The sequence below is a fragment of the Ostrea edulis genome, chromosome 2, assembly GCF_947568905.1.
Source record: "Ostrea edulis chromosome 2, xbOstEdul1.1, whole genome shotgun sequence".
Taxonomy (NCBI): domain Eukaryota; kingdom Metazoa; phylum Mollusca; class Bivalvia; order Ostreida; family Ostreidae; genus Ostrea; species Ostrea edulis.
In genome coordinates this window covers 76,479,458-76,494,680 of record NC_079165.1, presented here as the reverse complement: position 1 = coordinate 76,494,680, position 15,223 = coordinate 76,479,458, and the positions used below count along the sequence as shown (strand labels likewise).

At 34.5% G+C, this 15,223-nt stretch overlaps 1 protein-coding gene across 1 annotated transcript in view; it reads left to right on the top strand.

Moving 5' to 3' along the window:
- Nucleotides 1–2,993, top strand: part of LOC125681398 (B-cell receptor CD22-like) — a 32,965-nt gene extending 29,972 nt beyond the window's left edge. Inside the window, exons 12-14 of the mRNA XM_048921466.2 lie at nt 655–673; nt 2,215–2,273; nt 2,986–2,993. Coding sequence (XP_048777423.2) covers nt 655–673; nt 2,215–2,273; nt 2,986–2,993 — 86 coding nt within the window. The remainder of the gene's footprint in view (nt 1–654; nt 674–2,214; nt 2,274–2,985) is intronic.
- The last annotated feature ends 12,230 nt before the right edge of the window (nt 2,994–15,223 follow it).

Here is a 15,223-nt window from a genome sequence, read left to right as displayed (position 1 = left end):
ACCGTCTCGGTCAATCGGAAATGGGATAGGCTGTTTACTTATTGATTCGCCCTCGTAGCATGACACCCCTTTGATGAGAATATTGTATTCTAATATTGATATAATATTGATATGGAGGACCCGTTAGGTACTACAGTGACTTTATAAGATATGCAAGGTGAAGATAACGAACAGTGATCAATCTCATAACTCCTACAAGCAATACAAAATAGATAGTTGGGCAAACACGAACCCCTGGACACACCAGAGGTGGGATCAGGTGCCTAGGAGGAGTAAGCATCCCCTGTGATTATACTGTGATTTTAAGGTCATAATCTACATATGTATTTGTTAATGATTTCATGAAACCGCCTCTCATCATTATTTTTCATACATTTTGATGTACGATATACTTCAAAGACTTTATTGTAGGTAAATCTTGTCTAGAACGTAGGTTAGCACGCAATATATTTTAGATTTGAGATATACTTAAATCAGATTTAGGTAGGTTCTGATCAGTTTCTTCATCATACTTATTTAATCATACATATCAATTGAATTTCTATAGTTTATGTGTAACACTCTGATTATAAAAGTATAAATCAGTATATTATTCATGACCGGTTACACCCAAATTCACTTAAATTTCTAATATTATATTCATTTATTTTGTAGAGTTTGAGAAAAAGAACATGTAAGTTCCATTAATGTCCCCTATTGCAATCAATGTCTTACATGTATCCGTTGTGCACGGTCTGAAAACAAAGCTTTCTCTCAATAGTGATAGTAAATTTCACGACGTCTACCATATGCTGAATTAGGAAACATTGAAGAGTCAGTAATATTCCTGAGAAATATTAATGAAACAAATATTTTCAAAATTTGATACATAGTGAGAAATTATGACATTCATTATTCTATATTTATATTACAAATCGTATTTTCCTCTATGAATCAACCAATTTCAGCTTGCGACACAATCCGTTCATATTGACTATGAACGGATTATGAACTAGCTTAAAGCACGCAACTGAGAGAGCGTAATGATTTGAAAAAATACAACATGTGTTACAAAGATCTCACAAGTCACGTGGATTATGAGATTGATCACTGTTCGTTATCTTCACCTTGCATTATCATCCCAATCCTGTGGTCTTCTAGCTCAAAAATTCAGTGCACCGTACAATGTGAGGCGAATTGTGACGTCATGTCTAGGTGTTGACGTACGTCACAATACGATTGTGACAGAGGCTAGGAGTTCGTTTTATGCAACAAAATAGAAGCAATGTAAACAAAAAACGGTGTTTTAGTAAATGAATATGAATCCAAATCCGTTATTATTGACCATGAACAGCTAAAAAGTGATGGTCATTTCTTAATTGGCAGCTGATGCCCCAGGATGTGTGTGTGTGTGTGGGGGGGGGGGGGGGGGTAAACGTATGATATATTGACAACCCAATTAAGTTTCACAGACTGATGTGATCTTCGTTAGAGTTTGTAGATATTTATAACTATAAGCATGGTTACTTTGGGAAACTAAAATTCGCAAACAGTGGAAAAGAATCCTTACCCCAGAACCACGTAGATTCTAAATGTACAGTAATCCGTATGAGTGAGAAAGGGATTCTTACTCAGAAAAAGGTGAAGATAGCAAACATAAATCAATATCATAACCTCTTATCATAATCTCTTATATATTCCTATAAGGAATACAAAATTACGAAACGGATCCATCGGTATACCAGCGGTGGGATCAGGTGCTTTGGAGGAGTAAGCATCCCCTGTCGACCGGTCACACCCGCCGTGAGGCCTCTATCTTGATCAGGTAAACGGAGCAATCCATAATTACAATCAGTTTGTAAAGAACAACCTAACAATCGGTATGAAATACACCAGTAATTGACCCAATGGCAGGTTGTATTGGCAAACTACAGTAAAATATCTATCTCGAAGTCTGAGGGACCTCGAAAAAACTTCGCGATATTCGGGGGTTCGAGATATCCAAAATCGATCTTGGATATTTTTTTTTTTTTGTAGATCGTTATAACAATCATGTAATTCGCAAATGGATTACTTTAAATGAGACAGTTTGATTATATAAATATATTTTAGATTTAATCATATTTTTGTGATATAGTGATTCTAACGTGCATACATGTATATTACAAGTCTCAGTTGACATTGCTCGTATCAATATGAATATCTAACTTCCTATATACCGTTTTCACCTTACAGAGACAAACACGTAGAAATGACAGATGCAACTAAAGATGAATGCAGTATGTCAATGGCGGGTAAGTGTAACAATATCCAATTTACATGTCCGCTCAATTCATTCACCAGGGCAGGTGTTTTAAAATGCCAATAACACATGGGAAAATAAACGAATGATTTTCTTAAATTTGAATAAAATGCTCTCATTGTTGCATACTAAAGACTTTTTATGCTTGAGTAACATGTGATATTTTATTTTTGGAATCATTAATACATCAACAACATCAAAACGTTTGACTTTTTAACACTTTACACGACCATTCCTCGTGATAAATCAAAGACTAGACTTTTTGATATCATAGAAAGTTACTTCTTTAACAAAAATGGAAAATGGAAATATTCATATCTTCGCCTTTCATCTAGTTATCAGTCATCCAAAAAATACTTTGTAAAATATTACTCTTAATTCACGCACAAGCACCCTGAATTTGAAATAAAAAATATAGGCTGCAGTTCCTTATTTACGATATCTTCGTAGTCTATGGTGATCAAGTTTTCCAACAGATACGAATATTTCCTTTTTCCAATTTTGTTGAGGAAGTAACTACCAATTATATCAAAAAGTCTAGTTTTTTAATTTATCTTGAAGAATGGTGGTGTAAGGCGTTGAAAAAATCATGTCTTGATGCTGTGGATTTAGGAAAAGTTTTGCGATTTCAAATTTACTAAAAGTTCTTTAGAATGTTTCAAAATCCCACATTTTATTAATACCATTTCTGACATATGTTGTAGCACAGTAATGAGTTTCTGTATTTTCATTTAATAAAAATTTAGACATTTTACTTTGACAAATATTTCATGTTTATATTTTCAGAACAAAATATACAGAGAGAAAGGTAAATGGCAGCTATAATAATAAACACTTTTCCATGGAATATCTTTAAACACGATTGTAGTCAATTTGTGGTTTAATGTACATTTCCAACATACTAGCATTCCTGAAAGCACAAATAATCAAAGTTTATTGTTAGTTTGTACACTGTTCAACGTCTTAAAACCTAGTGCACTCAATCAATTTATATCACGCTTGAAACAAAACAGCCTTTGGTGAAGAAGTTTCTGGTTCAAATCTCAACAATGGATAGTCATGACAAGGGACATCAGGAATTTGTGGTGAAAATGTGAACTGAAATTAAAAAAAATATGCTGGAGTTCCTCATTGACAATATTTTCGTAGTCATTGGTGATCAGGTCTTGCAACAGCCTGTTGGAATTACTATGAGCTTAAATTGTGCTCACTTATTAGCTGACCTGTTTTATATTCGTATTAAGCAGAATTTATTCAAAAACTTCTACGTGAGAAGAAAAAAACACTCTTACTGTGATCTTCAATGCGGCATTTAGATATATAAAATAATAATTTTCATTCATATGTCGATTCGATCTATCCTCATACTTGGATATTTTATTGAATGTAGATATTAACGGCAAACTAACAACGCAACTTTATGACAAACGGGATGAATTCACTTCTCCGTCGTCAACTTCCCATATCTATGTAGCAATATTCCATTATCACCTGTATATGGTGTATATATCTCTCAACTGATTCAATATACAAGAGCTTGTTTTGCGTATGATCAGTTTTTAATTCGAGGCAGTCCACTGACAAACAAGTTGATGGTACAAGGGTGTCAACAGTCTCGTTTAAAGTCAACATTTTGCAAATTACATTGTCGTTATAGCAATCCAGTTTGCCAATACAAACTATCATTGGGTCAAGTGCTGGCTGATGTGTTTCATACCGATTGTTGGACCGTTCTTGGCACACTGATTTTGACTATGGAAAACTTTGTTTACTTGATCAAGACGTAGTACTCGCGGCGGGTGTGATGGGTTGACATGGGATGTTTATTCTCCTAGGTACATAAGCCCACCTCTGGTATTATCTAGGGGTCTGTGTTTGTCCAACTCTCTAATTTGTATTGCTTATAGGAGTTATGAGATTAATCTATGTTCGTTTTCTTCACATTTCATTCACGTTTTAGTACATAAATCTATATCTGTCATTTTGCATTTCTGAGTTTTTATGAATTATTTTTTATTGTTTTGAAGTAAATCCACCTTCCTGTGACGTCATACGATTTGCAATAAACTGATTAACCAGACTGACAGACATACAGATAGAGAAATTTAAGGTTCCTTCAACTAAAAACCATTTGGAGTCAACATGCCATAATGTACAAAAACATAATTTCTATCTTTCAGAAGCCTTTATGAAGAAGTGACAGAGAGAGACAATGTTCATCAGTACGAAGGCCTGTCCATTAAAGGTTGTGTAGTTGTTGTTTTTATCATTGAGACTGATTAAAACGCAGTCAGTGAGATATATATATATATATATATATATATATATATATATATATAACAATTGTAAATTATGTTGACCACCATTTTCTTTTTTATACAGATCAACTAGGAAGCGAAGAAAGGTAAGATTAAACACCAATAGGGTTCTTTCTTTCTCTATTTCGTTCCCTCTCCCATACTTATGTTTGTACTTTTAACCCCTGTAGCAATCATCCTGTCTGTTTATTCATTTGAAATGTATTGAATACAATGATCACATGGCCATAAAATCCATTTGTTTTTAAGTTACTTCTTATAAATGTATGTTTTATTGTGCGGTTAAAAGCACATCATTGACAGATGTATCAATATACAGTCGTCTGATACCTTGGCTAATGTGGAATCAATAGATGTTTTTGAGGATCATTTTTCCTTGGTACCACTATTCCATGAACTTCAAACCATAGCAAACACTTGATTGATATAAAGTTCCTATAGATAGAAATCATACCCATGCAATGTGATGTAAAATCTCAACAATCCACGAACATTGCCCACACAAATTCAATTATGCCAAAGTTATTGCTATCGTATTTATCCGTGGAAAATTTCAGTCGACTACTTTCATAGTCAATATTAAAGTTGACAATGATAATGGATTAAAATTGTATACTTGAGGTCAAAAGAAAAGGGTTACAAGGATAAATTGAAATTAAGATCATGGGGTTTGCTTACTCCAATACGTCACAATAAATGCATGGTAGACAATTGTGGGGGAAACGCCTACAGAACTAGGGTTTCAAGGTCAAAAGACAAGATCAAAATAACATATCTAATATTGATGTGAGAATATTACATGGCCCTGTTTCAATTTGTCTCTTTTTCTAGTCCACAATGTTTTTGGTTATTTACAACAAGGTATTATTATAGGCAAACGTACGAGAGCATACAAGGATCCAGTGTTGAAAATAAATATGAGAAACTTTCAACTGTTACCGATAAACAAGGTATGTTTATTCATTCCATTCTTATAGTTTTACCCCATGATTACGTGCAACAAATAGTCAAACATCAAATCGTTTTTAAACATGTGTGACCGGTCAACAGGGGATGCTTACTCCTCCTAGGCACCTGATCCCACCTCTGGTGTGTCCAGGGGTCCGTGTTTGCCCAACTATCTATTTTGTATTGCTTGTAGGAGTTATGAGATTGATCACTGTTCGTTATCTTCACTTTGCATATATGTAATTGATACACTATTAACTATCATAGTAATTAATTTTGTAGTCATAGCTATTGATGAATCCACGTTTTCATTAATCGCGAATCACCGCTTTAAAGTGGCATATTATTTACATTCTTTGTTAGACTGAGTAATAGATGTTCTAAAATTCTGAAGAACCACAGGGTCGACTTCCAATAAGTTTGCTACATACATAGGTAAAACAGTTACTCAAGTTTGATGAAATGGAGTAGTACGGTTCTTTACAATACAAAAATGATGTAAAATTTCACTTTAGAATTACGGGAAGAGGATCTTAACAGAGACATAGTCTAGACACTCATTGCTTGGATAGATTGTTAATTCCTTCTTCTATTATACATTGTTTTATATCATTACTGATTTATGGTGTATCTAACCGAGGGTCTGATGTTAAAGCAATTAACTTTTTTAGTCGAGTTGCAACGAAATTGAACTCGGCTATTGGTTTGGTGATGCGGGCGGGCGGGCGGGCGGGCGTCCACAATTGGTTTCCAGATGATAACTCGAAAAGTTTAAAATATAATCCAATGAAACTTGGATATATTGTTGGGTACCAGGTAAGAAATATCCCTATTGATTTTGGAGAAAAATGGTCAAAGGTCAAGCTCGCAGTTACCGAATATAGAATGAAAATTTCAAAAATATTTGGTTTCCGGATGATAACTCAGAAAGTTTAAATTCGAATCAAATGATACTGAAAGATATATTTATATGTACCAGGTAAGGAAGATCTCTGTTGATTTTGGAGAAAATAAGTCAAATTCAAGGTTACAGTCACCGAAAATAGATTAAAAATTCCAAAAAATATTGGTTTCCGGAGGATAACTCGACATTTCTTAAATTGAATCAAATGAAACTTAGATATATTGTTGGATACCAGCAAAGCAAGGCCCATATTGATTTTGGAGAAAAGGGGTCAAAGGTCAAGGTCACAGTGACCGAAAATAGATTGAAAACTTCAGACAACTATGGTTTCCGGACAGTAACTCGAAAAGTTTAAAACTGAAATTAGTTCTTCACAATTATAAATATGTTACATCATTCCTGACTTTACAATGTACCCCATGCAACTCGGCTCATGTACTCCTGGGTGCATACATTGATCTTTTGCAATTCAAATGTATTGAACCGTTTCAAACATATTCCTGTTATGACTCGAGTGATTGAATCTCTATGATAAAGGTTTTGATTGTATGTTGTTTAATGTCCCATTCGATAATTCTTCACTAATGCAGAGGAGTCATCAGTTTTAAGTGATCTATTGCAATGTTATCCGAAATACATGTTGCTTCCAATCCTATATGTGTAATATCAGATACGTGTCGAACTAAATAATGGGTGGCATGAATTGCAGAATGCTTGGTAGGGTCCTGTTACACTGGGATTTTTGGGTTGAGGTGTCAAAACATAACCTGCAAATACACTACTTTAAGCATCTTGTACTCTCACATATACAAACAAAAAAGACACCAGGAGACGAAAGCAGGGAATGAAAAATGACTCTTGTCTACCAAATATGGGATCATAAAATGTTTGGCAGTCACTAACTGTTAAAGGGAAAGGTCGGGCAAAAAGAGAAAAAAAAGAGTAGAAGTAATGCGGTTTACCATAACAATTATATTAACCATTCTAGTATCCTCAACATATACATAATTGTCCACTAATCACTGATTAAAAAAGCAGAGTTTGAAAAAATCATACAGGCTGCCATTTTGATGTTCTTCACTTTTTAGAGTTAAATATGTAGCTTATCATCAGGTTTTATCCCAGCATCCCGATCACTTTCAAATACTCTGCTACGTCAGCAAACCCCTTTCACAGTTCTTATCAGTTCTCTAGGAAAATTAACAGTAATCTGTTTCTAATGAATACCAGCTCGTCAAGTCTTTAATTACACACATTAGCAAGGACAGTGCATGACACCTTTCTTTGTGATACCAAATCCTGCTAAAGACGCTGCATCCAAATGAAGATCTGTGCAAGCAATGGATAACTAATTTGAAGAATGGGAAGTTGTTTTATGAAACTTTTGTGTACAATCTTACTTGTTAGATAACTGTTCTGGTACACATCCTTGCTGGCTTTTGTACATCATTATTTGAATAAATGGAACTGCGAGAACATCTGGGTTCAGAATCAATAAATCAAATTGTTCATGGTCAGTTATACACTGGATCACCCCATATTCCCTACTGTGTAATCAGATTGTTTACAACAAATGCATTCCTCTGCAGTGGGCATGTCCTCACACTGTCCACAGGAACACTTTTACACTAATGTGGGGATAACTGCATTTGATGCATCATCAGTGATGTTTTCAAGTAATTCTTCCGCATATTCAGGCTCAAATGTATATGGAACAATTCCAAGGTTATTTTATTGTGCCATTCTTGTTTAGTTGTAACCATCTGCAGGTCAGTTTACAAAGGGGTTTGCTGACGTCATGTAGATGATATCATAACAGCCTCCATGCGCTTGTAGGAGAATTAACATTGACCATATTTTATAGCTTTATATGGAACAATTCCAAGGTTATTTTATCGTGCCATTCTTGTTTAGTTGTAACCATCTGCAGTTCAGTTTACAAAGGGGTTTACTGACGTCACGGAGATGCTATCATGACAGCCTCCATGCGCTTGCAGGAGAATTAACACTGACCATATAACTTAACCAAGTTTTATGGCTTTAGATGACATTATAAGATAAGATATATGATGGTTGTATACAACATACTTTAGTTTATTCATTTCACTAGAAATATCTTATACCTGACCTTTCCCTTTAAACGTCTTAGGTTTGACGCGAGTCTTTTGGTTGCGAAGAGAGCACTATGATCTCTAGGATTTCATGAATTTTTATGGAACTATCTTATTTTCAAATAATAATATTAAGAGTAATATAAAAAAAAAAATGTATCAGTAATACCGTATAAGCAGAATTCTAGCAAATATTTGATTTTGGTATTATTAGCAAGAGTGATGAGATCGCTAAAATTGAATATCGTTAGTATCTATTCCATATCGGAGGTAATAGTTGTCTTTCCTGGAATTATAAATCCCCTAAAATTAGATCTTGCTAAATATGTACAAAAAAATTGCTAAATGTGTGTCTCGCTAAAATCCACTTCTATGGGTATAGTTATACAGCATGTTAGCTAAGTTTCAGTTATTTGTAGTTTTTGAAGAAACATCATTTTAGTTTGTAAATGAATTAATCAATTAACTATAGGTAGTAGACAATTTGTGAAATGGAGCATATTAATTATGACTAAATGAGTATACTGACTCTGATGAGCGTTGTGACTCACGATAGTCTTGTTTGAATTCTTAGCCTTCAATATCAAAGTCGATATTAATTTGAACTATGTGGGTCCTTGATGTGGATTCTAGTGACTAATATAAAATCATTTTTTTCTACAGACGATGATGACGAAGACCCGACTTCACCCCACAACCCTCCGATGTCAACGCCTGTTGATGTGTACATCAATACCTCATTTCAGAAGTAGTAATATCAGGGAAAGTGCTTTAACATTGAACTTAACAAGCACGCAATCGGTTCAATCTTGAATGAGCAGATTGAGTAGAAATGTTTAAGATACAATCAATGTATATACAAAGATATGCATTATGTCTGACAAACTATTGTTAGCCTATTTTATACTGGAATGCACATAAAAATGATTTTTACGATTCATATGGGAGAATGAACTGCGTTCATTTGAATCATATTTTTCTAATATTGCGTAGACAATCAACATGTATATATACAGCAGGTTTTTGTTGGTTGCTTTTTTGGAAATATAGATATAAAGAAGCTAACAGACATACAAAATAGAAACTTCTACACTCATACAGTCACAGAAATTTCACTACAATTGAACAAATGTATGTTTTAATTTTGTTGTTCCAATTTTTAAGCACCATTTTAGATCTGTATAGAAAATTATATACTGCAGATGCGTCTCTTCGTCACATGGACAATCGAACATTTTATTCTCTATATATCATGAATCATTTGACATGTTTAAGACAGTAATTGCATGGATAAAACGCACTACCGTGACTTTGGACAATATTATATTATATGGTGATCTTAATTGTTATATTAATGTTAATGACAAGAGTAGTGTTGGTAGTTTAAAGATATTTCTTGAAACTTTTTTTTTTCAAAGATGGTTGAATACATAGTGGTACAATTACGAATGATGTTTATAATGGGAAGATAGAGAAAATATTGTAAAACGTCGATTACATTAATTTTCTGTAAGATTATCATCCTCGGAAACGCCATTCGACATTTATCGTGATCGGTATGGATAGAATAAAGGAGGGGGGAATCATCTGATGATTTTGAATCCTGGAAGAAAACAGCAATAAAAAATGTATTTGTAATGATTAAGTGAAAGAAAAAACCGAATAAACGGACAATGTTATTGAATGGTATAGTATGTCTTATTAATCAATACCACATACAAGTAAAGATAAAACTGATGCAGATATTCCCTATTCCTGGAAAATATAAACTACGAAAATTATAAAAAAAACGAAAAGACAGCTTACGGAATAAATATGCCTGGGTTGAATGCTTCAACAGTGGAAACATGAAGTAATTCAGATAATGAACAAAGTCAATTATGAACAACCCCTAAAATAACTTAGACATATCTAATTGGTTATATTTACGTTTATGTATAATATATCTTTTTATTCCAGTGGAAAGGCAGGTACATTTATCCAGAAATAAAACGAAACAATGAACAGTCAGAGGATTGTGACTGAAAAAAACCCACATTGATAAACGTAATTTTGAAGCATATAAATAAAGTCTTCACTATACGTATGCAAAATCATGTAAGAGTAAAATATGATATTGATATTCTGTTCAAAAACAATATTTTGCAATAAGCAAACAATTGAGTAAGTTGTTTTCGTTACTCTGTATTTACGAGATATTTGTGCAACTCGAGATAGAATAAATGGAAATGTTTTTGAAATGACTTATGTATGACATTGGAATATACTTATACTACCAAAACCGGCTCTTTAGGTGATTTTCCGAAGAATCCACTGTAATTATGTTTTGATATATGATCATAATACTGAAAATAACCCTCCTTCACAGCTATGCGACTTGCATTTTGAAACTGCTGATACGCAAGTTACATGTACGCTAGTAATCATATATCATCATGACTTAAGGAAGTTGTACATCACAACATGTTGTATGGATGTTTAACAATAACGTGTAAGAATAAATCGAACAAAGGTGTACCTCCTTCATTATGACGTTACAAAGTTGTTGTCACCTGTGTTGTTTTAATTAAGCATGATGTCAATAAATGATTACTTTAATGATTACATGCATGTACATGTGCCTTAAGACATGACTTCACCTATCTTGAATGCACTCAACACAAGGATGCCTCATTATAGAATTTTATAACATTATAAGATTCTTTTTAAAAATTCCTCTAAATTTACATACTGTATCATGTAAAATTTTATCCCTGATTTTATCCCCGCACTAACCCAATGGCCCATAATTTGAGGGGGAAACCTGAAATCATACAACTTGGGAATGTCTGCACATTGATATGATTTAATCTTTTCCTGCTAGTCTTGAAAGGAATATTTCAGAATCCCCTAGATATTCTCATGTACAACTTTGAATCCCTATGTAGCCCTACCCTAGTCCCAGGGATAACGAGTATAATTACCCACTTCATTGGAATGCATGCAAACTAGATCTATCATGGCCAGTGGTTTTTCAAAATATATATCACGGCGGGTGTGACCGGTCAACAGGGGATGCTTACTCCTCCTAGGCACCTGATCCCACCTCTGGTGTGTCCAGGGGTTCGTATTTGCCCAACTATCTATTTTGTATTGCTTGTAGGAGTTATGAGATTGATCACTGTTCGTTATCTTCACCTTGCATTCATATTCTCATATCTTCCCATGTAAAACTTAAAATCCATATCGTGACACAAATCTACCCTTGGGGCATTTATTTGAAAGAGCTCAAATCAGCGATACCTGAGAATTCTTCCATATTGATAAGACTAATCATGGTCTTGCGAATAAGAGTTTTAAAGATGTTCTCGTATATAAATATTGCATATAGTTGAGGGTAACATTGAAAATTTTCACCCCTCGAGAAACCATTGTCAACCGAGGCGTAACCGAGGTTGACAATGGTTTTCTCGGGGTGAAAATTTTCAATGTTACCCTCAACTACATGCAATATTTGTTTTATTATTCTGAATGTTATATAAACAACAAAGCAGAAAAAAAATTTGATCAATCACTGTAATGCGATATTTCATATTTCGATGCGGGTATTCGCGTTTATTACAAACGCTCAAACGACGTCGTCTAACAATCTACGGCGAACCGTGCCCGCATAAATTTGACGCAAGTGACAATTTTTTATAATATCACCCGTTGTCAAGTACTGTTACCCTTTGCTAGATACTATCACCCTGGAGCGCGTGCTTTCTGTTCTCAGAGGGTAACAATATGTTTTTTTCAAATGCTTCTCGACCTATCAGATTCGGGTATTTTACATGAAAATATAATAATATTCATTATCAATCAAACTGATCTGCTATTGCGGTCGCATATTACCCTAGAGGGGCATGTTTTGAAAACACTTGAATATGCACATGTACCTGAAGATGTTTGCATATCATTGTGACTAATCATATCCGTGTTAGCCTTGAGAAAAAGAATTTCAATGTTTTTCCCTATACATTCTCATGTAAAGCTTGTATCTATATTGTGGTTGCATTATACTCCCGGGTCATTAATTTAAACAAAATTGATTCACAGTACCCAAGAACGATTGTCTATTAACAGTGTAGCAGGGATGAATTTATATGTATATTATTTATACTTTATTTTATATATTTACCCGTCTTTGATATTGTTCTACCTTCATTTAGTTGCTTATTTCCACGTAACTCTTATTTGACAGTTCTTGCAAAAACCCACGTGTTCAATGATCATCAAAACAATCTTTAACGTTAGTAACCTTAATTTTCAATGGATAATTATCCGGAAGTACATGATTGAACATCTATAGGTGGTACTAAAATACGGATAAAGTTCATATCCTCAGTATTCTATTCAATATATTCTGAGTTAGGATTTGGATTTTCTATTGTATCATTTTAGTATATTAAATACTCTGATTTTCGTTAGTCGATTGGGGGGACTTAGAGAGCATTAACTTGCTGTAAATATCTCACTTTAGATTGAGGCCTTGTAGGTATTTACCAAGTTGCACCAGTCTTTGTCTTTCTCTGATGGCTCCGGTTAAATTATTGTAGACCCTAAAACCTAAAAGTTAGGAGTTAAATAGATATATACGAGTATATGTATATATAATTTAAACAGCGGTTTCCTTTTTCGTAGATACCGCCCCTTCTAGGTTAGGTAGGATAACTTGTCTCTACCCTGGGTTGGGGTTGGGGGTTGGTGTATTACCATTATTATCATTATAGACTTTATAGTCAGAGACAGGATTTTCCCTAGCCATTTTGTATCATTGTTGAATCATTTATTTATTTATTTTTCTTTGGAGTTGTCAAATGAACGTCTTTGTCTGTTGAACTGTGTAGTCATTACGGTTGACGGTGTGAAAACATACTCAGAAATAAGTCCAAACAGAATTCAAATGCAAAGGAACCTGGGAAATAATCAAAATTTGGTGCGGATGACCAATTACATCAAAAGAGTGTAAAAATAGTCAAACCCTCCTATCACGAAAAGAGGTGCTGTGAGGTACCGAGGATTAAATCCTATAATTGCAAAAATATTAATCATGATCTATCTGTTGAGAAGATGGAATATTTTAAAAAACGTGTAGGTTCCACCTTACCCCAGGGGCTACAAAATAAACAAATTTGAATCTACACTTTGGAAGTGCATTTCCTGGGGATACTTGCATCACTAATCACTATCACTAATCACTATCACTATCACTAATCATGGTCTTAATGTTGTTGAGAAGTTCTTTTGATTTGTTCCCTATTTCCATGTAAAACTGTGATCCCCAATTGTGGCCCTTCCCTATCCCCAAGATCATGATTTGAACAATTTGGAATCCACACTCTTAAGGATAGCCCAGTGTATTTTCCCAGCTCAGAGTTTCTTGAGAAGAAGATTTGTATAGACAGACGGACTCTAGACAACTCAAGATCAGAAAGCTTACTTGAGCTTATATCTCATGAAAACTAGATAAAAAGATAAGGTGGATATCCGATATACATGTACATCAGTAATACATGTAGCTCCATATCTACATTTATTATACATGACATGAATGCATAGCTCAGAATGAGTTACATGCACATTATATGTAAACCTAGTAAGGAAGGTTAAGATAAGGAACAGTGATCAATCAGGTGAGCAAACACGGACCCCGGGACACACCAGAGGTGGGATCAGGTTCTTCATTCTAACAACTTCAAAGCCCTTAACCAAAGGATGATTTTGGTCAAGTGTGGTTGAAATTGGCTTGTGGTTCTGGGGAAGAAGTCGACGGTGAGCTGAACAACACACAAACAATGTCTGATAGCCCAATTGTAGATTTTAATTTAGAAAAGACAACCCAAAACAAGAGTCCCATGGGCCATAGAGAGTTGAGCAAACACGGACCCCTGGACACACCAGAGGTGAGAGCGGGTGCCTAGGAAGAGTAAGCATCCTCTGTGGACCGGTCACATCCGCCGTGAGCCCTATATCTTGATCAGTTAAACGGAGTTATCCGTAGTCAAAATCAGTGTACCAAGAACGGTCTAACAATCGGTATGATTGGTTAGTATATGCAACGAAACTAGGGCCTTGATTTGATTCTCGAATGAAGAATTGGTGTTTAAAGTACAGTGGTGTTTGTGCTTGCCATATGCAAAGCATCGTGGCCTGATTTTTGATAATTTGAATCGTTGAGGATGAGAATATAATATACGTTTGTCAAGTATAAATCCATGATGCAATACATAGATACCCTAGAATGCTGGAGCTTTGAGGGAAAAGACGAATGTCCTATGCTCAAAAGAGACCACATATGATTCGATGTAATTTGAATCACCAATCAATTTTAAGAAATGACTTGGACAAAAACACTTTGCAAATATATAGACAGACTTAGCCAGATCACGAAGTTTTGATCATAAATCCCCGAAAATTGATACAATGTCTCTACGTCAACCATAACTTTATGCAGTATCTCCTAATAGCAAGGATCTTCTGTGAGGTTTTCAAGAGGAGTGATGTTTTCTTCTGGTCCTCCACATGGGGACATTCAAGGACCCCCAACACGCTCCCACATACCTGCCCTATTTTTCAATAGGCCTCTAATTTTTATTTTGTTTTTGATTCCTGTATTTTTACAATAGCAAAATACAGTCAA